This window comes from Aristolochia californica, unplaced genomic scaffold (genome assembly GCF_029961685.1).
Source record: "Aristolochia californica isolate CCGP_79_NKW_82.1479 unplaced genomic scaffold, dmAriCali1.0.hap1 SCAF_6, whole genome shotgun sequence".
Classification (NCBI taxonomy): Eukaryota; Viridiplantae; Streptophyta; class Magnoliopsida; order Piperales; family Aristolochiaceae; genus Aristolochia; species Aristolochia californica.
In genome coordinates, this window is record NW_027182257.1 from 38563374 (window position 1) to 38586109 (window position 22736).

At 42.8% G+C, this 22736-nt stretch overlaps 2 protein-coding genes across 7 annotated transcripts in view; one reads left to right on the forward strand and one right to left on the reverse strand.

The window, feature by feature from the left end:
* LOC137967152 (probable tRNA N6-adenosine threonylcarbamoyltransferase, mitochondrial) overlaps nucleotides 1-20537 on the forward strand; it is a 28232-nt gene extending 7695 nt beyond the window's left edge. For 2 of the 6 annotated variants that reach the window (XM_068813610.1, XM_068813613.1), the window contains 7 exons: nucleotides 10391-10581; nucleotides 10738-10823; nucleotides 10909-10984; nucleotides 11100-11183; nucleotides 11287-11401; nucleotides 18700-18788; nucleotides 19092-19516. In XM_068813610.1, the coding sequence (XP_068669711.1) occupies nucleotides 10391-10581; nucleotides 10738-10823; nucleotides 10909-10984; nucleotides 11100-11183; nucleotides 11287-11401; nucleotides 18700-18788; nucleotides 19092-19229 (779 nt within the window). In that variant the 3' untranslated portion in view covers nucleotides 19230-19516. The other 4 variants (XR_011116501.1, XR_011116502.1, XM_068813611.1 and 1 more) reach the window with 4 other exon arrangements.
* A 268-nt stretch (nucleotides 20538-20805) lies between these two features.
* On the reverse strand, nucleotides 20806-22196 carry LOC137967153 (protein EXORDIUM-like 3). Its single transcript, XM_068813614.1, has one exon. It carries the CDS (start codon nucleotides 22044-22046, stop codon nucleotides 20976-20978), a length of 1071 nt encoding a protein of 356 aa, XP_068669715.1. The 5' UTR covers nucleotides 22047-22196; the 3' UTR covers nucleotides 20806-20975.
* Nucleotides 22197-22736: the final 540 nt, after the last annotated feature.

Here is a 22736-nt window from a genome sequence, read left to right on the forward strand (position 1 = left end):
GATCAATTTATTGTGTTTTGTTGGAACTCTTTGTTTTTGTTCGAACACCTACTTTCTGGTTTGAACTTAGTGCGAGAAAAATTTTCTCGTGCTTTGGGACACAATCTCTTAGGTGGAGTTCCTTGGGTTGGTTTTCTTATTAGTGTATATGGTTGATTTGCCCTTAGTGACATATTGGGTGCCTTGAAAGTGGGTGGTTTTCTACTCATTAAATGTTTTTGGCTCAATGTTTTTGACCTAATATGGGTTGTCTTTGCTTGAAAGTTTTATTTTTGTTGAAATTTTTCCTACTTAGTGTTCTAATTTTACGTACTTAGTGATTGTTATCATTACTTTGTGTTCGAAATCATATAGTGTATCAATTTCATATTTTCTTATTGGTATAATCCATATATCTTCTACCCTTTCCATGGGTTGCACCCTCTAGTTAGTGATGTGGCCCCTGTAGAGAAGAAGTAGATTGGAAGAAGAAGAGGAGGAAGAAGAAGAAGAGAGGAAGAATAAGGAGGGAGTCGAGCAATTGGGGGGAAAAGAAGATTACTCAAATTCTCCGTGTATTCAATATCAAACATTACGAGCTTAAATATAATAAAAAACCCTAATTGATAATTCAAAATGATGAAAATGCCCCTAACAAATGAAATAATTACTCATAACGACAATACAAAATATAAATAATAAAATTACAAAATAACATCTAATTAGTCTTAAATGACTTACTACCCAACGACAACGTGGTGGGTCCCGTCATTGTCCGATGTCTTCCGGTGTAGACTAGTGTAATCGGTAGTACACGAGTGGTGTCCTCACCAACTCTTTCTGGTGTGGAGAAAACTCGACCCTATGGGACTTCTGATGACTCTGATAGTACTCCAACAAATCAGGGTCTAGTTGCTATAATGTCTCTTGTAATCCATGTGCAATTGGAATCCGATCGCCCTGTTCATCGTAAAGATAACTTGTTCATACAAAGTAGCATCAATATGTTCTTTATGTGTTGGTGTTATGGTACTGGAATAGGATCCAAAGGGGTATCAAACGAGGGAGTAGGGGGCCGATTATGATGGATTCCCACTCTTGACTCTGAAGAGGAATCTAGAAGCCTCTCTTCCTCAGAAGTAACTCAGAGATACGCCCTTCAAGGGCAAATGCAGTCCTTCGCTCATAGTGAGCTCGTGCACTGGAAGCAGCGTGCAAGATTTAAATGGCTCGTTGAGGGGGATGCCAATACTAAATTCTTCCATGCAGTCGCCTCTACTCAGAGAAGAGCCAACCGCATCACCGTGCTCAGCGTCAATGGTGAGAGTACCTCAGATCGATCCCTTATTTCATACTCAATGGTGAATTTTTTTGCAGAATTATACTCTGATGGCCAGCTAGTTCGCCCTTTCTTCGAAAGAGTTCATCTCCAGGCTATTCCTTCGGTTGCAGCTAGTCTCATCAAGCTCCCTTTCTCCAGTAAGGAAATTGAAAAAAGCAGCATTGGGTCTTCCTTTGGATCGTGCTCTGGGTCCGGATGGTTTCAATGGGGAATTCTATCGCCGATGTTGGCCCTTCATCAGAGACGACATTGCTTGCATGGTCCACTCGTTATCAGCATGACATCAGATATAGGAGCATCAGAGCTTCATTTATTGCCCTCATCCCTAAAAAAGAAGGGGCATAAATTCCATCTGACTTCCGGCCGATCAGCCTCACCACCAGTGCTTGCGCGCCTCCTTGCCAATCGCCTCAGGGCGGTTCTCCCTATTGCAATTCATCATGACCAAAGTGCTTTTATCAAGGGAAGAAATATATTAGACTTGGCCATGGCATGTCACGAGCTCGTCCACCATTTTAAGACTTTAAAGCTTACCAGATTCATCCTAATGCTTGATTTTGAGAAAGCCTTTGACAAGAGTTAATTGGAAGCTTCTAGACACTCTCCTGGGGAAGATGGGATTCGGGTAAAAATGGCGCTTTTGGATTCAAAGTTGCATCTCCGCTGCAAGCTACTCCATTCTTCTCAACGGAATGGCATGCGGTTATTGTAAGGGATCTAGGGGAATCAGGCAGGGAGACCCCCTTTCCCCTTTGCTCTTCAATGTGGCAGCGGAATACCTATCATCTTTGATCTATTCGGCCAAAAACCTGGGTTGGATCCTCCCCACGACGGACTATGCAGCTTTTGATGTGCCGATCCTTCAGTTTGCAGACGATACAATTTGCTTTGGGGTTGGTACTATGGATCAGATTCGAAAACTGCATGCTGTATTGGGACTATTTGAATTGGCTTCTGTTCAGGACATTAACTGGAAGAAAACCACCCTCCTTGGCTATCATATTGACTCTCCTGTGCTTCAGGGAATAGCTGAATATTTGGGGTGCTCTGTGGAAAATTTGCCGACTACATATCTTGGACTACCACTCTTTGACTCTTGGCCTTTGGCGACGCTGTGGTTCTCACTTATTGAGAAATTTGAGAAGAGACTAGCTACTTGGAGGGGCAAGCTTTTATCTATGGCTGGGGGGCTCACTCTCCTCAAGTCTTGTTTCGTAGGACTACCAAACTATTTATTATCATTCATACACTGTCCTGCCTCAGTTTGCAACAGGATTGATGCCATCCGTCGATGCTTTCTCTGGAGAGGATCAGACACCTTTAGAAACCATTTGGTGAATCGGAAGGATATTTGCATGCCCCGAAATCGGGGTGGTTTAGGCATACGGCCTACGAAGGAGATGAACAATGCCCTTTTGCTCAAATGGATATGGAACTTCAACATCAAGCATAACAGCCTATGGGGTGATATGGTCAGGTTCTATCTTCAACCTTTGGGTGCCTGGTGGAGGTAGGATGACGCTACTCGGCTCCTATCCCCGATATGGAAATCAATTCAAAAGTTCCTCTCAACTTAGAGATGCAACTTCCTTTCACACAGGAAATGGAAGGACCCTCCTCTTTTGGTCGGATGAATGATGTGGCCCCCGCCCCCTCTCTGAGGATTTCCCGGGGCTCTATAGGGTGGCGAGGGATCTCTCTTGCTCAGTGGTTGATTCCTGGAGAGATCGCTCATGGAGTCTTACATTTTGTCGGGGATTAAATGACAAGGAAACTACTGCTGTTTGCTCTCTCCTCTCCAGGCTCAACAGCACTACTATTCGTGAGCATGCAGTTGATAAACTGATATGGAATCCCAGCATTAATGGCCGATTCACAGTTGCATCCGCCTACTCTCACATTAGAAAACAAGATTACAATATGCATGAGCACAAGGCAAACCTGGCATGGAAGCTCTCAGTGCCTAATAAAATCAAATTCTTCGTGTGGACGACCATCGGGGAACAAATCCTCACCTCTGACAACCTCCGTAAAAGAGGTTACACCGCCCCCGATCACACTTTTCCCCTTTGTGGTGTGTGCAATGAGATATTCCAGCATGTTCTCTTACATTGCGACTTTTCATGGCAAGTCTGGATGGAGATATTTCAGAAGATTGATCTCCAAATGAGGCTACATCAGGACCTTTTTGGCACCTTTGAGATGGTTATGGGGATGCGCCTTCCTAAGCTGGGCAAGATAATTCTCTTGGCATGCCTTGCGCATGTCCCATGGTGTATATGACTAGAGCGAAACAACCGGAGATTCAATTCCAGGGCTAACAACCCGGATAATATAGCTTCTTAGACAGTGGGCCTTATCTCGAGCTAGCTACATTCTAGGAAGGGGTTTGCTTCTCTATCGGGCATCTCCCTTCGAGAAAATTGGGGTTTGATAGTGCACATGGTGGGCCCTCGTAGGAATCCGGTTATGGCTACCTGGGATCCTCCCCCTTATGACTACATCAAACTCAATTTTGATGGCAGTGCTTTAGGTTGTCCTGGGCTAGTTGGAGCTGGCAGTGGAGACCCTATTTTATCCTATGCAGGGCTGGTGGGTATCGTTGATTCAAATATTGCTAAAGTGAGTGCTCTTCTGTTTGGCCTCCAAATCTTTAAAGAGCGGCTCCATGGTAAGCTGATTATTGAAGGCGATTCAAAGACTGTCATCAGCTGGTGTTCAAAAGAAAGCTCTCCTCCTTGGCGCCACTGGCCAATCATTGATTGTATTGCTGACATTGTGTCATCCATTTATTGTAATGGGAACCTCGTTCCTAGATCATCCAATTATTTGGCTGATAAATTGGCAAAATTCAGAACCTCCCAGCAATCTCTCATTGTTTGGGAAGGCTTCCCCTCGTGTAATTAGCTCGTTTGAGCTCTCATAATAAAATTCAGCATCATTTAAAAAAAAAAACATTCTGACCTACCCTTTTCAGCACTTTAAAAGGTCCTGCACTATGAACTTGCAATTTTTTAACAAATTCCGTAGGAAACTGCTTATGCCGAATCTGAACCATGACAATAGTCACCCACATTAAATTCGTTTATCATGTTTATGCATATCGACCTGAAGTTTGTATTGGGCATTACTTGCTTGGATGCGTTTAGTGATTTTGACATGCAGGTCTTGAACCCTACGTGCAAATGCTATGGTGGACTCTGAAACCCTAGCATGAAGTGACATGGGTATGAGGTCCAAAGGTTTCCTAGGCTGATAACAATAGACAACTTAAAATGTACTCATGCCAATGGATCTATTGACCGAGTTGTTGTAGGCAAATTGGGCTGTTGGGAGAATTAAATCCCAATTGCAGTGGTGATCTCCTACGAGGCAGTGAAGGAGTTTTGCCAAGCTTCAGTTAACGACTTTAGTTTGACCATTAGTTTGGGGGTGGTAGGCAATATAGAATTTTTATTTGGTACCAATTAAATGCTAAAGAATTTTCTAGAAACAACTCATAAAGCGGACATCCCTATTAGAAATAATGGTCTGAGGTAGGCCATATAGCTTGACGATCTAGTCAAAGAAAAGTTTAGTGACTTTGGAGGTGTCGGAAGTTTTAGTACAAGGGATAGAATAAGCCATTTTAGAAAAAAGGTCCGCCATGACGAAGATGGAGTCATGTTTCCAAAAGGTATGTAAAAGGTCTAAGACGAAGTCTACGCTGAGGTCTTGCCAAGCGTATGTAGGGACTGTTACGGGAATATACAACCCCGTGTTTTGTTTGTTGTGTTTGCCCAACTGGCATGTCCAACACTGTCCTACTAACTTGGAAACATCCCTTTTTAAACTAGGCCAGTAAAATCGACACTACCTCCGTGATGATTTTATTGCACCGAACTGTCCACTAAGTCCTCCTACATGAGTTTCCCAAATAAAGAAGTCCCGTTTTGACATATAGGGAACACAACTTGTTGGACCGAAATAAGTAATCATTCTAGATGTGATAGTCATTGATTGTGCTATGCGGTCCTTCCCTCAATTCAATCTAAATGCCACTGAAGTCGGGACATGAGGCGTACTCGTATATGAGTTTCTCAAAGCTAGTAACCTGAATGCTCATGCTTGACAACGGGCTAGTTCTGCGACTTAGGGCATCATCCACCTGATTCTCACTGCCTGATTTATCTTGACCCATCGACCATGCCTATGGTTGAGTTTCTTCTAGGAGTTGAGATAACAAAGGGTCTTGTGGTCGGAGCATAGGACAAATTTTTGCGGAAGTAGATAGTGATGCCAATATTGTAGAGCTTGAATGACCACAAAAAATTCTTTATCATAGGTTGAGTACTTTTGTTTGGCAGCGTTAAGTTTTTCATTGAAATACGTAACTAAATGTCGCTCCTGACTGAGTAGTACTCCTATACCTATGTCTGACGCATCACATTCTACCTCAAACACCTTAGAGAAGTCAGGTAATCTCATAACAGGTGCCTCTGTCATATGTTTCTTGATTTCTTGAAAAGCACGAGAGGCAGATTTCGACCACAAGAAACCTCCTTTCTTCATGCAATCTGTGATTGGAGAAATGTTGTTGATTCTTTTAATAAATTGTCGGTAGAAAGTGGCAAGACCATGAAAACTATGAACCTCGTGGAGAGTAGATGGTTCTGGCCACTCGACGATAGCTCTCACTTTCTAGGGTTCAGTAGTAATGCCAACAGAAGTTACCACAAAACCCAAGAAAATCACTTGATCAGTCAGGAAGGAACATTTCTGGTGATTGGCACAAAGCTTTTCCTTCCAGAGTGTAGCAAACTTGGCGGAGATGATCAAGGTGTTGGTCTTTGGTCTTGTTTTAAAATGAGGATATCATCAAAATAGACCACCATGAACTTGCCAAGGAACGGTCGAAACACCTGTGTCATCATGCGCTAAAGGTGCTAGGTGCATTCGATTGTCCGAATGGCATGACCATCCATTCATACAACCCATCTTTTGCTTTGAAGGCTGTCTTCCATTCATCGCCCGGGCGGGTCCGAATTTGATGGTACTCGCTTTTGAGGTCTATCTTTGAAAATATAGTGGCACCCATCAACATATCTATCATATCATCCAATTGAAGAATTGTGAACTGATATTTCACGGTGATTTTATTGATGGCCCTAGTGTCCACACACATTCACCAGGTGCCTCTTTGGTGTGAGTAGGGCCAATAATGCACAAGAACTGAAGCTCTCCCCGATGAATCCATTTTGGAGGAGCTCATTCATCTGCTGCTGTAATTCTCCAAGCTCAACAGGATTTATCTGAGAATGCGTAGGTTTGGCAATGTAGCTCTCGACACTAAATCTATGGTGTGCTGGATGTCACACAGAGGTGGCAGTATATCTGGAAGCTCCTTGGGAAAGACATCTTGGAATTCCTGTAAAATGGATTCAACCTCTAGTGGGAATCGATTGAGGAATTCACCGGTGCCTTGCGGGCTACCACTGCAAAAACTACAGACTCCTGCAATATTTCATGTTCCAAATCCTTGGGACAATGAAATGCAAGGTTTTCTTTTGGGAGCTCGATTGTGCTTAACCCTGCGTAACAGGTTTTGGTGGCAATGGTTTAAGGTGGATGGTTTTTCCTTTGCACAAGGAGCAAATATTAGAGCGCCCATAAATGGCAACATCTCGATCATACAACTACCAAAATGATATGACCTACATCCATAGTAAATTACATCACACCAGATATTTTCCTTGTATTCGAGGAATTGAATGGAAACGAGACACCTACCCTCGACTGAAATGGAAGTGTCATCAACCAACAAAACTCAATAAGGTTTGGGATGTGGAATTTTTTTAAGGCCAAGGTGGGTAATAGTGTGGGATGAGATAACATTGATGCAACTGTGTTAAGTACCTAGCCAATACTACCCAAAAGACCGGCCTGGTAGGTAGCTGAAAACCAAATACTTGACCTAGGACCATAACATCACATCCCACCTTCACAAGCCGACGTCCACGGCGGCCCACTTGCGACGGGCCAGTGCCCACTCTAGCGACTAGCCCACGCACACGCAGCTACCAAGTCTGGCTCTAGGTTACCCCCTCCGCTAGGTCGCCCCCTCCACAGTTTGCTCACGCCAAGATTTGAACTCGCGATGTGGGAGCCCGCTCTGATACCAAATGTTAAGTACCTAGCCAATACTATCCAAAAAATCGGCTTGGTAGGTAGCGGAAAGCCAAGTACTTGACCCAGGACCATAACAAACTGTCACTATCAATGATGACTGTGCAACTCTTATCTCCACGCTTGATATAAGTATGAAACATAGTAATCCAACGGCAGTCGTCAAACTCCTTGGGCTAAGTCAATGCACATCAGACAACATTCAGTTTGTGGGCAGGAGTGTGAGTGGGCTTGACACAATTCAAAGTGGTTGTGCTTTCTTCACATGTCTTATCTAAGAGATCAAAGTTGGCGGGGTCGGGCTCGTACTCCACATTTTCCTGGTCTTCCTATGAATACTTCTGATCCTTGAGGAGAAGGGCTTGAGTGCTACAATTGGACACGATGTGCCCAAATCCTTGACACTTGTGACACCAAATCCTCGAATTGAATTTTGATTCCTCTTTCCTTGCCCCTGATGTAGAGAGGTCCAAATTGCGATTCAGTCTTTGAGGGGGATCCCCTAGAATTGACTTTCTTGGAACTTGAGGACTAACGGTGGGAGGCCCTAAAGGTGATGTACGAGTGTCTGATCCACGTGTTGGCTGAAACTTGGAGGTTAACTTGTAATTATGGGCAAGTGCGTAAGCATCCTCCATTGTTGTGACACCTCAAAGCATCATCTCTTGCCGAAGGTGGTTATTCAAGCCCTTTTGGAACTTGCTCAAAGTGATCACCTCATCTTCCATGTTAGAACACCGTATTTGAAACTCATCAAATTGAGCAATGTACTTGGTGTCCGACTTATTTCCCTACCTAAGATTATGCCACTAGTCTAGAAGAGTGCTTCTATAGGAGGGGGGAAATAAGTCCTTAGTTTTTGGTTCTACATGTTTTATCCAATTGGATGTCTCAAAGTCGTCTATGATTCAGGGGGAGGTGGAAGAAATTGAATTTGAAGGATCTATAGTTTCTATTATGTTCAATAATTGGATATCTCAAAGTCGTCTATGATTCAGGGAGAGGTGGAAGAAATTGAATTTGAAGGATCTATAGTTTCTATTAATTTCAAGCGAGAATCATTGGCATTTAGTCGGCAGCTTGAAGGGGGGGGGGGGAGTATAAGTCTATTGGTGCTAGTGCAGCTTAGTCCAAGATCCATTTTATAGTCGGAAGCTTAAGAATTGAAGCTACAAAGAAGTCAAAGACCACATAAAGGCTACAAGGCAATGACAAACTACAAATTTTGGAGACCAATTTGGTGTACTGTTTTATATTGGGCAACAATCTGAGACATATTTTGTAACAAGCTGAACCTATGAGTTCCAGCTTCAGAGAGAGATTGGATAAAACGGCCAAAAGATGTTTCCATGCCTCCAAGGAAGCCTGCAGAATGACTTGCACCAACAAATCATTTAACTGAGAGTTGCCCTTAATCTCGAAAGGCTTTGAGAAGTGAGAATGATAAGGCTTCAGCCACGGCAAGACAGCAAACACTCCACCGAGTTTGAGTCTGAATAGCCACGAGGCTCAGAGAGAAAGAGTGCAAAGGGACCGTCCAGCCTTCGAAGACACATCCAAAACGTGACACTCCTGGGTTACCTTTCATAACCATCCAACAATGACCTGGCTGGTATCAGCTTCCCAATTGTAGTTCTAGGAGGAGAGTCATCCCTAAGTTTTTTTGTATCTCTTTTGGCTCCCTAAAACATCCAAAACAATCAAGACCAGTTCAAGTAATTCTTTCCTTTCAAATCAATGAAGTTATTTGATTGAAATTAGAATCCTTGTTATCAGAACTCCTAGCAATCTTACTGAGAGTAATTACTTCACCCTGATCTGATATCTTCTCAATCAACTAACAGTATCAAGTTTGCCAGACTATATACCACAAACATGGGCAGAGGCTATCTATGGAAACTGATCTCCTTTAATCAATCTGAATTCCAACCCACAAACCAAGTCTAATCATACCAGATCAGCATGACCAGAATACAGGCAGCCCACTCTTAATAATTCAAATCTTATTACTAGCACCTTAGCGTTCTCTGAAATCAGCAAAGGAATTGTTGAATTCCCAAACAACCAGCAGTGTTTTATCAAATTCAATAACATATGGGAGAACACTGGACACCACTTCTCTAGGGCCTCAGAGGCATTCAATTGAGACAACTTAACAAAAATGGATATCAATCCAGCAAAGCTGGAGAGTCTGTGCAGATTTGAGGTGGTCTAGGATACCACACAACACCCTTCTGGGACGCAAAACATGAAGTAAACTGTTTAAGCAACATTAACAGTCATAAACCAATAGGTTATGGCACAGAAAAGAAGGAAAATCTCACTTAAGTCGACCAGCAGCAGAAAAGTTGAAACTTACCTTCAGGAAGGTGAGGTAGATCTAGGAGAGGAGAACAAAAATCAATTAAACTCCCGCGCCTTGGATTTTGGTGCTTTGATACCATGTGAAATCTTGATTTTAAAGAGATTAGAAGAGGAGAGAGAGAGAGTCTTAAAAAAAAAGAGTAGAGAGAGGATAGGAGAGGAGAAGAAGACTTTGGTAACTGCCATCAAGCAGGGCAGTCTCGTTAGATGCTAATGACAGCTTCTAACCTTATTTTATTAAACAGTAAAGTGAAACATAACATAAAGACATAGATACCTCTCTTCCCCCTAGATGCAGGAAAAACATAAAACAATTACTGTTTAAGCTTACAAAAAGATGGAAAAGCTCTACCCACTCAACTTATGCCTGCCAGAAGAGGGTACACCACCAAACACACTGAAGCTAGAATTTTACCCCTGTACTTTCTGACATACTGCAAGACAGTAAACCATCATTATTACCTCCTTGATATTATAGAATTCGCTCTCTGATCCACCTCAGAGTTTAAAAATGTTATTTTTATTGTATTTTTTCTGCAGGCGGACACAATCTCCTTATTCTAGCCCATGATCTTGGTCATTATGTACAACTTGGTACTACAATAGATGATGCAATCGGTGAAGCCTATGACAAGATAGCTAGATGGCTTGGCCTTGATATGAGAAAAGGTGGTGGAGCTGCATTGGAAGCACTGGCTCACGAAGGAAATGCCGATTCGATCAAGTTCTCGGTAGAATTCCAATTTAAATTTTTTTTGCTTAGTTTGTTATTCTTGTTGTTTTGTTAAATTGTTGGTAGTTGATTCTTAGGCTGAAGAGGTTGCATCTCTAATCCTAACATGTGGTATGTATTTATTAAGTTGGATTTTTGCATTTTCACTTCATAGGTCCCAATGAAACAACATAAGGACTGCAATTTCTCTTATGCGGGACTCAAGACTCAAGTGAGATTGGCTATCCAATCCCATAATATGTAAGTAAACATCTCGAGCATCACAATTTCAGTTGGAAGCTAGGATTTCAATTAGTTAGGAGGCATTGACATGTTTGGTCTTCAGAAACACAGCAATTCCCATCTCTTCTGCAAATCCTCAAGAAAGAAGTTTACGAGCAGATATTGCTGCCTCTTTTCAGGTTTTATCGAAAGTTTTATTCACAGTATAAACTCTGCTTCTAGGCATGTAAAGTTGGGATATTTACCAATAAGGAATTTAATTATCCTTTCTCCTTGGATGAACATTGCATACAGAGAGTTGCAGTTTTCCATTTAGAGGAAAGATGTGAACGGGCAATTGAATGGGCACTAGAAATTGAACCTTCCATTAAATGTTTAGTAAGTAAATTTCTTTAATTTTTATCATGCTTTTATGATTTCTTAGAACTGAGAATTGTTCTTTCCTATATCTGATGTGCTCTGCTTGCGTTCCTTTCTATAGGTAGTTTCAGGAGGGGTTGCATCTAATAAGTATGTTAGGGCCCGTCTTGACCATGTGGTAAGGAAGAATGGTCTGAAACTTGTTTGCCCTCCTCCAAGCCTTTGTACAGACAATGGTAGGTGAATTTTCTGTTCAGATCCGACATATTGACAAAAATTGCTGCATATAAATACTAACTCTGTCATAAAAACACCTATTTTCACATAGATAGATTACTATGAGATAGGGTCAATAGGAGAAGAGGCTATTTGCTGAAAGGAGTTAAGACTCCACTTCAGGGTGCTTCCTGGGATTGTTCCAGAGTGGAAACATCAATGTGAAACTTCTACATGCTTTACACATTTAACCATGTTAGACACAAGGCATGAAAACAGCTTGTATCAATGTTGCACAGCTGATAAGCCACGCACCAAAGAAATATCAAAGAAAAATTGGAAACTTTAATATTGACGCACACAGTGAGGTGTTAGGATTCCTAGTAGGTTTCTACGATTTAATCCTTTATGTTATTTGGTAATATGATTGAGTGGGTTAATTAGAGAGAAAAGAGATCTATGTTGACTGAAATAAGTCTGGGCATATTTCTGTCTTCAAGGGGCATAGCCGTAGGGGTGGCATCGAGCCAAGCCAAGCTCAAACCTGCATATGTTCAAGCTTGGTTTGATCTGAATACTTCCAAGTCAAGGTTGAGCTCGAGCTCAGCTTCAAGCCTAAAATTGGAATCGAGCTTGAACCCAAAAATTTTAACTGAGTTTGAGCTCGAGCTCGGCTGGGTTCGAGCCCCAACTTACATTTAAAACTTCAAAAATAAAAAAATTACAAATATAAATAAAGAGAATATTGTGATGACCTTGGTACCATTGAACTATAAGGTATCATAGAGGAGTCCAAGACTTTGCAATGGAGCATACTAATGTATGACAACCAGCTTAATGGACCTAAAAGAAAGAGCAAAGACCTCCATCAATAGTGTATATTCCATTGGCAACCAACAACATTAGATGTTGAGGGACCCAAAAGGGCTGACGACCGATCGTCTTTGAGGTTTGAGGTAATAAGCAACTATCGACCCACTAAAGAGGGAATTGACGAGAGCAATTAGAGTAAAGGGATTTTATACGATCCATCTATGCTAATAAGTCAGCTCTCGAGCTAAAAAGCCGAGCTTGAACGGTTTGTGAGCCGGTTTGGCTTGGTGCCACCCCCAGGCCGCATAGGTAGGAGTGGCAAAACCTGATCTGAACTGGTCACTTTGACTAAAGCTAACCCATTATTTGAGCCAAACCTGATCCAATTTATAAATGGGTCAGGTTTGGGTTCTTATACCTGACCAATTAATGACTAAGTCAGGTTCGGGTTTGACTCTGGGATCTGAACCTAATCCAAGTTATAAATGGTTCAGATTCTGGTTTGTGTATCTGGCCCAATTAATACTTGGATTGGGTTAGGTTTAACACCGGGGCCCTATGCGTCCTGTTTAATTGCTTAAAATAGCAAGAACTAGACCAAACTAGATTGAACCTTTGGTTCATATAATGTTTTACCACTAAAAGCAATTTGTCTGTCAATAAATGTTTTTCTTGGAGATTGCGCAATTACCCTGAAGATGTTGCAGGCTCTGAAAGGCGTAAGGAGAAGGAAAATAATGGAAAAGAAGAAGGAGAATTGAATAAGAACACACCTGTATGAGTCGTAGATAGCTCTGATACCATGTAAAGTGATAAAAGATTAGGCTTGAAGAGAACCAAGAGAGAAAGAAGAGCAAGAAGAAAACTATGTGAACTTCCAATTATAGTAAATCAGAAAATTAGGTCTAAAGTTTACCATTCTCCTCTTAAATACAATTATTAGGACTAAAGACAGTATTGCCCTTAAACAACTAAAGCAACTAACACCACTTTAAGTGGTCTGACTGATCTACTCTTCATGAAACATAATAAAAAAAAATTCAGTTATAGTTATATTAACTTTCACCACTCAACAGGTCCCAACTACTTCAGGCTCACATTTTTTATCCTTGTGGGAGTCTGTGGTCTGGATTCCATATTGAGCACAACACTAATTTTGAATCTAGAGGCTCCTTTTGTCTTCCTCAAAGTCCCCTATACTAATATGTTGGGCTTCCAAAAATTTTCTACTATTTCTCCAATCATTTGTTTCTTCATTGGCTTAAGAGCAAAGATTGAATACCCACTATCTGCAGTAGTATTTTATGACTTGTTTTCTCTAAGTCATAATCTTATGATTGTTTCTGCCATAGGAGTGCGTCTAACTAAAGTTGATGAGCTTGAACTTCTTTTTGTTGCTTTGGTTTTTACTAGTGCAAGGGCTGTGCTGAGTTGGGAAACCAGCTAGAGTTTTGTTCCTGTCTCAGTCTTGGTAGATGTTGATCCTCTAAAGTGTAGTTAAAATCAGCTTGAGTTGAGTTGAGTTTTGTTTCTTCCTCGCGATAGTCTTTGTGCAAGGGTTTTGTGGTTTGGTTAGAGTGTATCAATGTGTTGAGTTGCATGCGTATATGCAGTTGGTGTTGTTCTAGTTCAATCATGCTCAATCTCTTGTTTATCTCTTGTATAGCTTTGTGTATTTGGTTTCCGTGTAAGCGGGCCAGAGTATTATCCACTTTTTCTTTGAGCAGGTTCTTTAGAGTCAACTTAGACTTAGTTTTACTGGTGTTTGGACTTTCTTTAATAAAGTGAGAAATTCAGTGAAGGAAGAATATATAAGGTCAGAACAAAAAAAGAGCAGTTTGATGCCCTAGGATTGCTCAACCTGTCTCAAAAAAAGGCAGAGGCAGTGACGGTTGAGGCCGAGATGACAGTAAACTTGACATGAAGTGTATTCATAGTGGCCGGTCGAAGCATTTCTTTGACAAGTATTGAATTAAGTTAGGGAAGTCAACATAGGCAAATTCTCTTGTCCATGAAAACTTTGAATCATCGACTGAACCTATTGTAAATATTGTGTCAGGTGCACTTGATAAAATGCTACAGACAATTTGCTACTACTCCTATTACAACATCTTTAGATCAGGTTCCACCTCCCACTACCACTTAAGTCAGTTCAGGTATGTTAGCTGTACATGTGCATCCCTCATCTACCTGAGTTCTAAACTTAGGAGCCACAACTCATATGTCAGGTATTCCTTGTTTTCTAACTTAAAAGGAGTCTTCTGATGATTTTTTTTTTTTATGAAATGTGAATTTATTAAGAGAACAAAAGGAGCTAACTCCTGACAACAAGAGATTGCAAGGAGGCTCCTTGCTTGGCTAGACCATCAGCCACAAAATTCGCTAATCTCAGAATGAGAGACCATAAACAATCAAAAAGATTAACAATATCCAAAATTTAAAAAAAGGCATCCCAATGGCGCCACGAAGGTGTAGAGGCATTCTCTCACCAACTGATCACCATCTTAGAGTTTCCCTCGATCAGAACAGGGTCGGAGCAATAATCACGAAAAACACGAAGCCCATTAAGAAGGCTTTGAAGCTCCGCCGTCGTGGAGTCTGCAATACCAAGCGGCCCAGAGAAAGAAACGATCTGGTTCCCAAGAGAATCACGGATCACGCCACCAAAACCAGTTAAGCCAGGGTTACCAAGAGAAGAGCCATCAAAATTCAGATTAAGGACTCTAGCAGGAGGCGGGGTCCATTCGCAGATGATAGGAGGCTTCAAGGAGATGTGGAGCTGAGCTAGGCTTCTCCAATTATTTCTGATGGATGATCTTGAGAAAGGGGAGAAGGCCTTTCCAGAGTGAAGCCAAGTAGCAATATTGCCTGAGATGGTTTCAATGACTCTATCTTGAGTGCCGAATTTGGTATTGAATCTTCTTTGATTTCGCTCCAGCCAAAGACCCCAGGGGATGAATGCGGATAAAGCAGAGATCATCAATTTCCCAACACCGGGGATAGGAGTCCCAGCAAGCATACGACAGGTGGTTGTCAAGTCCTCCAAGAAGCAGAGTTGGAGCCCAATTTTGCTAAGAATCGACGTCCAAATCCCCCAAGAGAAAGGCCACAAAAGAAGCAGGTGGCTAACATTTTCTTCCTTTGCATGGCAGAAAGGGTATATGGGATCAACTCCGAGTTGGCCACGAATTCTGAGGTTGTCAGCAGAGAGAATCTTATTACAACAAACACTCCACATGAAGAATTTTATTTTTGGGGGGGCACTAAGACACCATGTGAACTCTACTGCATGCTTGGGACCCCGAGTGATCTCTCCTCGAATAACAAGATAAGCGGAGGAGACAGAGAAAGAGCCACTTTTATCTGGCCACCAGATTAATTTATCTGATTTGCTAGCTTGGATTCTGGTTGGTTGTAGAGCGTCCAACAGTCAACTGGCTTCAAGACCTTCTAACTCAGATAGGCCACGGTGAGGCTGAATGTTCCATCCCCCATTATCAGCGACTTCAGCAATGGTACTATTCCTCAATCTTGAAATTCTGAAGAGGCATATCACCCAACCACCAATCCTCCCAAAATTTGATATGATGGCCATCTCCCGCATAGAATTGGACTGCCGCGGAGAAAGTAGGAGTTAAGAGATAGGGCGACCTCCATATAGGAGATAAATTCTTTTTGTTTCCTCCATCTGTCCACCACTTTGAGGAAATGCCGAGCTTTGAAAGCACCATATTTTTCCAGAGGTTTGGAGCAGATGAATTGAGTCTCCAAATCCATTTAAGAAGATAGGCTTGATTCATGTCTTTAGAGAGCCGGATTTCGAGACCTCCAAATTTCTTCGGGAGGCAAACTTCCACCCAATTGACCAAATGGTGCTTGAAGTCAGGGCTGTTTCCTCTCCAAAGAAAGCGCTTCTTCATTTTATCAAGCTGCTAACAAACAGAAATTGGGCAAGGCATGAAGGATAGATAATGGTTTGGAATGCCAACAATACATGATTTCAAAAGAGTCAACCTTCCTGCCTTGCTAAGCAAACGACCCTTCCATGATGCAAGTCATAATTCCATCTTCTCTATGACTGGAGTCCAAAGATCTTTGCAAATACAACCAGTGAACAGAGGAAGGCCAAGGTAAGTGCAAGGGGTGGATGAGATTATGCAACCAAGCACCTTCGCCATTGCTGAGAGAGAGTTTGGGTTGATATTGAACCCAATCAAAGAAGTTTTCCCCCAATTGACTTTCTGACCTGAGCAGATTTCAAAGAGCCCCAAAACTGCCTTTACTTTTTTTATGTTGTCCAACGTTTCTGCTCCAAAAATCAAAGTGTCATCCGCATATTGAGGCACCGGAATGTTGAAAGCCGAGGAGCTACAAGTTGGATGCAGCCATCCACATTCTTTGGCCGAAACTAGCATAGCAGAAAGGAATTCTGTCACAATGTTGAAGAGAAGAAGGGAAAGAGGATCGCCCGGTCTTACTCCTCTAGATCCATTGAAGCAACCACAAATAGTTCCATTTAAGACAAGATAGTACGAGGCGGAGGACAGGCAGCTCCTAATCCAATATCTCCGACGATCTCCGAAGTACATCCTACTCATGATGTCATCCAAGAGACTCCAATTTACCCGATCAAAAGCCTTTTCTAAATCCAACTTAAAAATAAAGATTGGATCCTTCGAGCGAGAAAATTTATCAAACAGCTCGTGTGCCGCCATAGCCGAGTCCAAGATGTTTCTGCCCTTCAAGAAATCACTCTGGCCGTGGTTGATGACAAGTGGGAGAACTGTTTTGAGCCTGTTTGCAAGGAGTCTAGCAATAATCTTGTATGAACTTGAAATCAGGCTGATAGGGCGAAAATCACCAGGGGTCTCAACGTTTCTCTTCTTGGGGATTAGTGAGATAAAGGAAGCTCCCATGCTGAGGAAGGAGATGTCAGTCATGAAAAAACCTTCAACCACCTTATAAATATCTCCCTTGATAATCGGCCAAGCACGATGGTAGAATTCACTGTTAAATCCATCAGATCCCGGGGCCCGATCACAAGCCATGCCCAAGACTGCCTTCTCAATTTCCTTTTGAGAGAAAGGAGCTTCGAGGATAGATGAGGCAGAGATGGGAAGCTGCCCAAAATGAAGCTGTTGGACTTTGGACCAGTTAATAAAATCATCAGTGTATAAATCTTTGAAAAAACTGAGCAGCTCATAAGTAATTTGGATCCTATCCGACGTTACCTCATTATTGATGCATAAGGAGGTAATTCGGTTGGATCTCTTCCTCGTCGATGCAAGGGAGTGGAAAAATTTTGTATTGGCATCTCCTTCAGTTAGCCATTTAAAAGGGGCTCTTTGCTTCCAACTGATTCTTTCCTAAACTAGGAGAGCTTGCAACTCCCTTTGAACAGAAAGGCGAGAGGAAAATTCAGATGGAGATAGGTACCTTTGTTCTTCCGAAGAGTCCAGCTCAGCGATGCGGGAGAGGAGAGAGGATTTCTTTTCTTTGGCAGATTTGCGATGCTGGAAGGACCAATCCTTAAGATTCTTTTTGAGCAGTTTGAGCTTTATCAGAAAAGACCACTCTGGTCGACCCCAAGCTAGAAAATTGGACCTTGGACAGCCTCCGACAAAATCCTGACCCCATTATGCATTGCCGCAAATTGAGAGTGTCACCCATGTCTTTCTCCATTGTCCTTTTGCATGGAAAGTTTGAACCCGTCTCTCAACATGATTGGTCTACAGTTTTGCCTCGCTCAGGACCTCCATGCCACATGTTGCCTCCTGCTCACTTCCCCTATTTCCAAGATGGGAAAGGCTTTCTTATCTACCTACCTTGCGTTCATCCCTTGGGGCATCTAGAATGAAAGGAACAACAAATGTTTTACAAATCTTCACCTGTATCACCAGTCAAATCTCCACTTGGATCCATTCATGCAAGGAATTCATTTGCCTGGGTACCCCATCCTCTGCAATAGCTGGCAGACCATTGCTTAGATGACCGGCCCATATCGTGGCTCCACCCTGCAAGAATGGGAACCCCCTCCTTCTGGTATGCTGAAACTCAACTTCAACAGTAGCGCTTTTGGCTATCCGGGGCTTGCAGGATTCCAAGGGTTCCACCCTGATCTCTTACTTCAGACCTATGGGTGTCTCTGATTCCAAAACAGTTGAGCTCATGGCTCTCATCGTGGGCCTCATCATCTTTCGGGATCATCTTTGTCACCCCCTCATCATTGAAGGTGCTTGCAACAGTGTATCCTCCTCCCCCTTCCTCAAGGTTAGGGATCATGCAGATTCTCTAACCAGACTTTCTCTTAACGTGAGACCTCCTTTTCTCCCTCTTCTCTTATCTTCTTCTTTTCCTCCAAAATTCTTTCTTTTGCTTTATTTTGCTTTATTTTACACTTCACTTTAACAATATTTAGTCTTCTTAAATTAACCTATCACAGTTCTTGGTTGAATTTTTTGTTTTGTTAGCCTCTCAACTCCTACTTTTCCCTGTTGATGATTAGGTGTAATGGTTGCTTGGACTGGCCTAGAGCACTACCGTTTGGGAAGATTTGATCACCCCCCACCTGCAGATGAACCAGAAGACACTTTGGTTTGTCCCACCCTCCATAACTCTTATATATTATCTGAATGTTTACTTTCTTTCCCGGTAATCATGTCGTCAAAAAAAATATTCTCTAAGTGAAGAATGTTCGTGGTCAATTAAGAATGTAATTTTTGAACAACAAAGACAAGTGGGAATAATGGATAACCAAAAGCATGAAAGAAGAAACTTAAATCTACATTCCAGTAATTTCTTTGGCTGATACTTCATTGTTACATATGCCGAGCAGTTTCTGATGCTTGTCGTCCTTTTTTAATTGTATTTCTGGATTATTTATGCACTGTGGAGCAGTTAGATTTACGGCCAAGGTGGCCCCTGGGGGACGAATTTGTCAAAGGAAGAAGTCAAGCTCGTTCACTTAAAAAAGCCCGAGTACATCCATCTCTGACATCCATCATTCAAGGTTCATCCCAGCACCACTCTATTTGATAGTTCTTGGTGGGGAATACGAACTACCAACAATCTTGCAGGTAAACCTTGGGAGCAGTCTCACCTGAGTCTTTAAGTCTATTGGTGTCTTCCTTGAATAGTTGCTTTCAGAACAAGGATCATGCTGAACCGTTGCTTATAATTATGAAACAAACACGTGTTAACCCAAAATCCTTGTAAAGTAAAATTTGCAGCAAATTCCAAATGATTAAACAGCATTAAATTGTGGAATATATATATATTTGGGTTCTTTGTAAAGCCTTGTGATCTTGGAGAAAACTGATGAATGTTTGTTACCGGTGCATGTTGCTGAAAAATCCATCCTTTTACTTTTTACATTTGACCAGGTTTTATCACTGTCTTCGTAATTGATTTCTGGTGCTAATCATGCATTCGACCTGAATAAACCTTTGCTGGGATTTTTATCTATGCACATGGTATTATTATTCCTCCAACAATTTGACAAGATGGGCAATCAATGTAAGGTGAAGCTTTACAAGTTTGATAATCTTTTATGGGTCACGCGTGCCTTTATCTAGGTTACCCTTTCCCTCCTCGTTAGGCTTTTCCATTCTCAGACATTATTGCTCTGACTGTGCAGGGATCTTCTTTATCTCGTCTATCTTTCTCTCTTGGTCGAGTTTTTTGTAGCCACATCTTACAGGACCCGAACAGTTCGCGACAAATAACTTCTTATACAATAACTATCTCGGCATCACCTGTGCAGCTAATGTATTTTACCAGTGGGTAGATGCAGGCTTGTCTTAATGCTTAGGTCTGTAACATTAAAAGGAAAGCTGTAGCAACAGTGATTCTTTTCTCTTTTGTTGTTCCAGATATGCAGAAACATCAGTTCAAACTGTTTAATGACATCATAGCGGCGAATTCTCAGTTCTCGTGTATAAGGATTCGTGTATCCGGATCAGGAAAACGAACAGAGACCCACAGAGTTATTACATCAAAGTGGTGAAAACTATGAAAGTGGTATCGTATCACCGAAGACGAGCAGCAAGACACAGGAGCTAATGGTGGCTTAGATTCCATATCCTTTCCTCTCAAATCTAAACCCGGATCCTGTTGGCGGCTCTTGAATGATAATAGCAAAATCTACGGCAGTATACAGTAAATGATTGTCTTTATTTGATCGAGAAAAGAAGGGGGGTCAAATATTGTGTATATAAAAAGGAGAGAAAGCAAACGCAGAGGTTATTATCAAGTAAAGCAACAAAGATCCAAAAAAAATGGCGTAGAATCACGATATTTTTTAAGGTGGGGAATAGAAAAAAACAAGAAGCGACTAAAGCGACAAATTTTTAAACAAAGTCAGGTCAGAAATCAACACTGAAAGGCCCTGTTCCTGCTGCTGCAGCTCTTTCCCATGGCTCGTAATCGACATGCGCCCTTCCTCGAAACTGATAAAAATGCGAAACGCCCGAATCGAAGCCGCATCCCGAGATTAGCAAAAGCTCCTGTCGGAAACCCTTTTCTTGTTCAAAATTCAAAGAGAAAGATAGTGTTCGTTCCCCCGGAGGAAGAACCACCCCAGAAACACACAGAAACTCATGCTATGATCTAATAGCAATAAAAACTTATCTACTACTTTGTACAAGCCAACACATTTTTACTACAGTACATGGCGAGGAGAAGAGAATAGAGATAGAAAAATTATAGCTGAAGTAATTAAACAGATAAGATATGAACTTGATTTTTTTTTTTTTTCATTTTTGTGCTTGTTTACAATTTTTACTAATCGAGAGCATTCGGTCCGGTACAGTAATTGACGACGGGGTTCCAAACCCATTGCACCAAGAATCTTCTCCTAATCCCGTTCATGTTGTACGTAGCCCCATCTTCTCCGTTAAGCATCTGCCCCGTGTACGAGCCCCCGCCGCCAGTCCCGTAAATCCCCTCGCAGAGATCGGCGATTTCCGTCGGAAAGGATGGGTCCTGGCCGGCGTACCAGGCATTGACCAGAGGATTAGTCGCCAGCTCGGCAAGCTCGTGGGCGATGACGCTCACCATGCCATCCACTCCGATGTCTCCGTTGGGCGATTTCAGAGGCTTCAAGCCGGGAATGTACGAGGGCACAGCGAAGGGGTAGGCGCAAACGCCGGGGCACTGCGTGGCCGAGTTGCCAACCCAGGCGTAAGGTAGCGTGTACCCGACAATGGACGGGAAGGTGAAGTAGTGGAAGCCACAGACCTGGCCGCAAAAGTCCTGCATGTAGACGTCCTCGGAAGTGAGCAGTAAATAAAGGCCACCTTTGGGGTTGACGGGAAGCGGGCGCGTCGACGCCGTCACGGCGCTCTTTATAACCGACTGGATTGAGAGACGGGTGAGAGACTTGCCGTGGGAGTAGAACCGGTCATTCTTCTCCTCCCCGAGCCGGACGACTCGAGTGATGTTCGCCCCCGTCTGGTCCGTGTACAATCGGACAGGCTTCCACCATCCGGCGACCGAGGGATGGCTGGCCCCGGGGGCGGAGATGGAGCTGAGGAAGCCGCGAATGATGCGTTTCTGGCCGGGCTTCCAGTTGCCGTACCAAATTGGGTGTACGGTAACGTTGGCGGTAAGAACCGGACCCATATGGTACTTGAGGTGCACAAATTCAGACGAGCCCTCGTATTTCTTAGAGGGGCCGAAGGCGAGGTCCAGGCCTTTACTCGTGGAGGAGTTGTTGAAAAGGCGTGGCCAGGGTCGCCATGCCATCGCCGGAGAGACCAACAGCAAAAACACAGAAAAACCGAAGAAAATGGTTAACGGCGCAGGCGCCGGATGCTGGAGGCAACCTCCAACGAACGCCCGGCGCATGGCCATAGACAGAATGTCGGAGAAGAAGCGTTCCCGACGGGTATATATATATAGGATCGACCAATTCGCTTCTCTCTCAGTCTCTCAGAAGCGCACCATTGATTTGCGGGTATTGGAGGACAGATAGATTCTTAAAGTCTAGCTGTCACATGGCCCCACCTCTCCGCATTTTTCTCGGGTAGAAGGGCAGTTTGGGCACACCAAGGAGCTTTTGCCTTTCGGTTCGCCCATGTCGAAGCTTGGTCGCTGTCTCTCTTGTGTTCACCACGGGGGACAAATCCGTCAACGAAAAGGATTCCTGATTCCAGACGGCGGGTGGGGCAACCCGTAACAGAGACAGAAAAACAAGTGGCTCGTCTCCCAGAAGCGGTGCCCCTCCCTAATCACGGAGGGATTTGCGCGCTTCTTTGGATTTGTTTTCGGAGATTTTTCCTCGGGAGTACGGAGTTCTCCTTGCTGCTCGCGACCCAGCTCGAACGCCAGGGACTCAAAGTTAAAATCGTGTATGCATTTTATAATATCCATTATTTTTTTTTTAAGGGCATTGCCATTGATGAAGGGCTCGAAGCTGAAACTATGGATGCAAATGATGAGCGGGTGCCAAGTTTTGGGTGTTTTTCAACTCTCGATATGGGATGGTAATCAGTATTAGCATCTCATGAATGGATGATCATGATTGCAATTTCAAAAAACGAT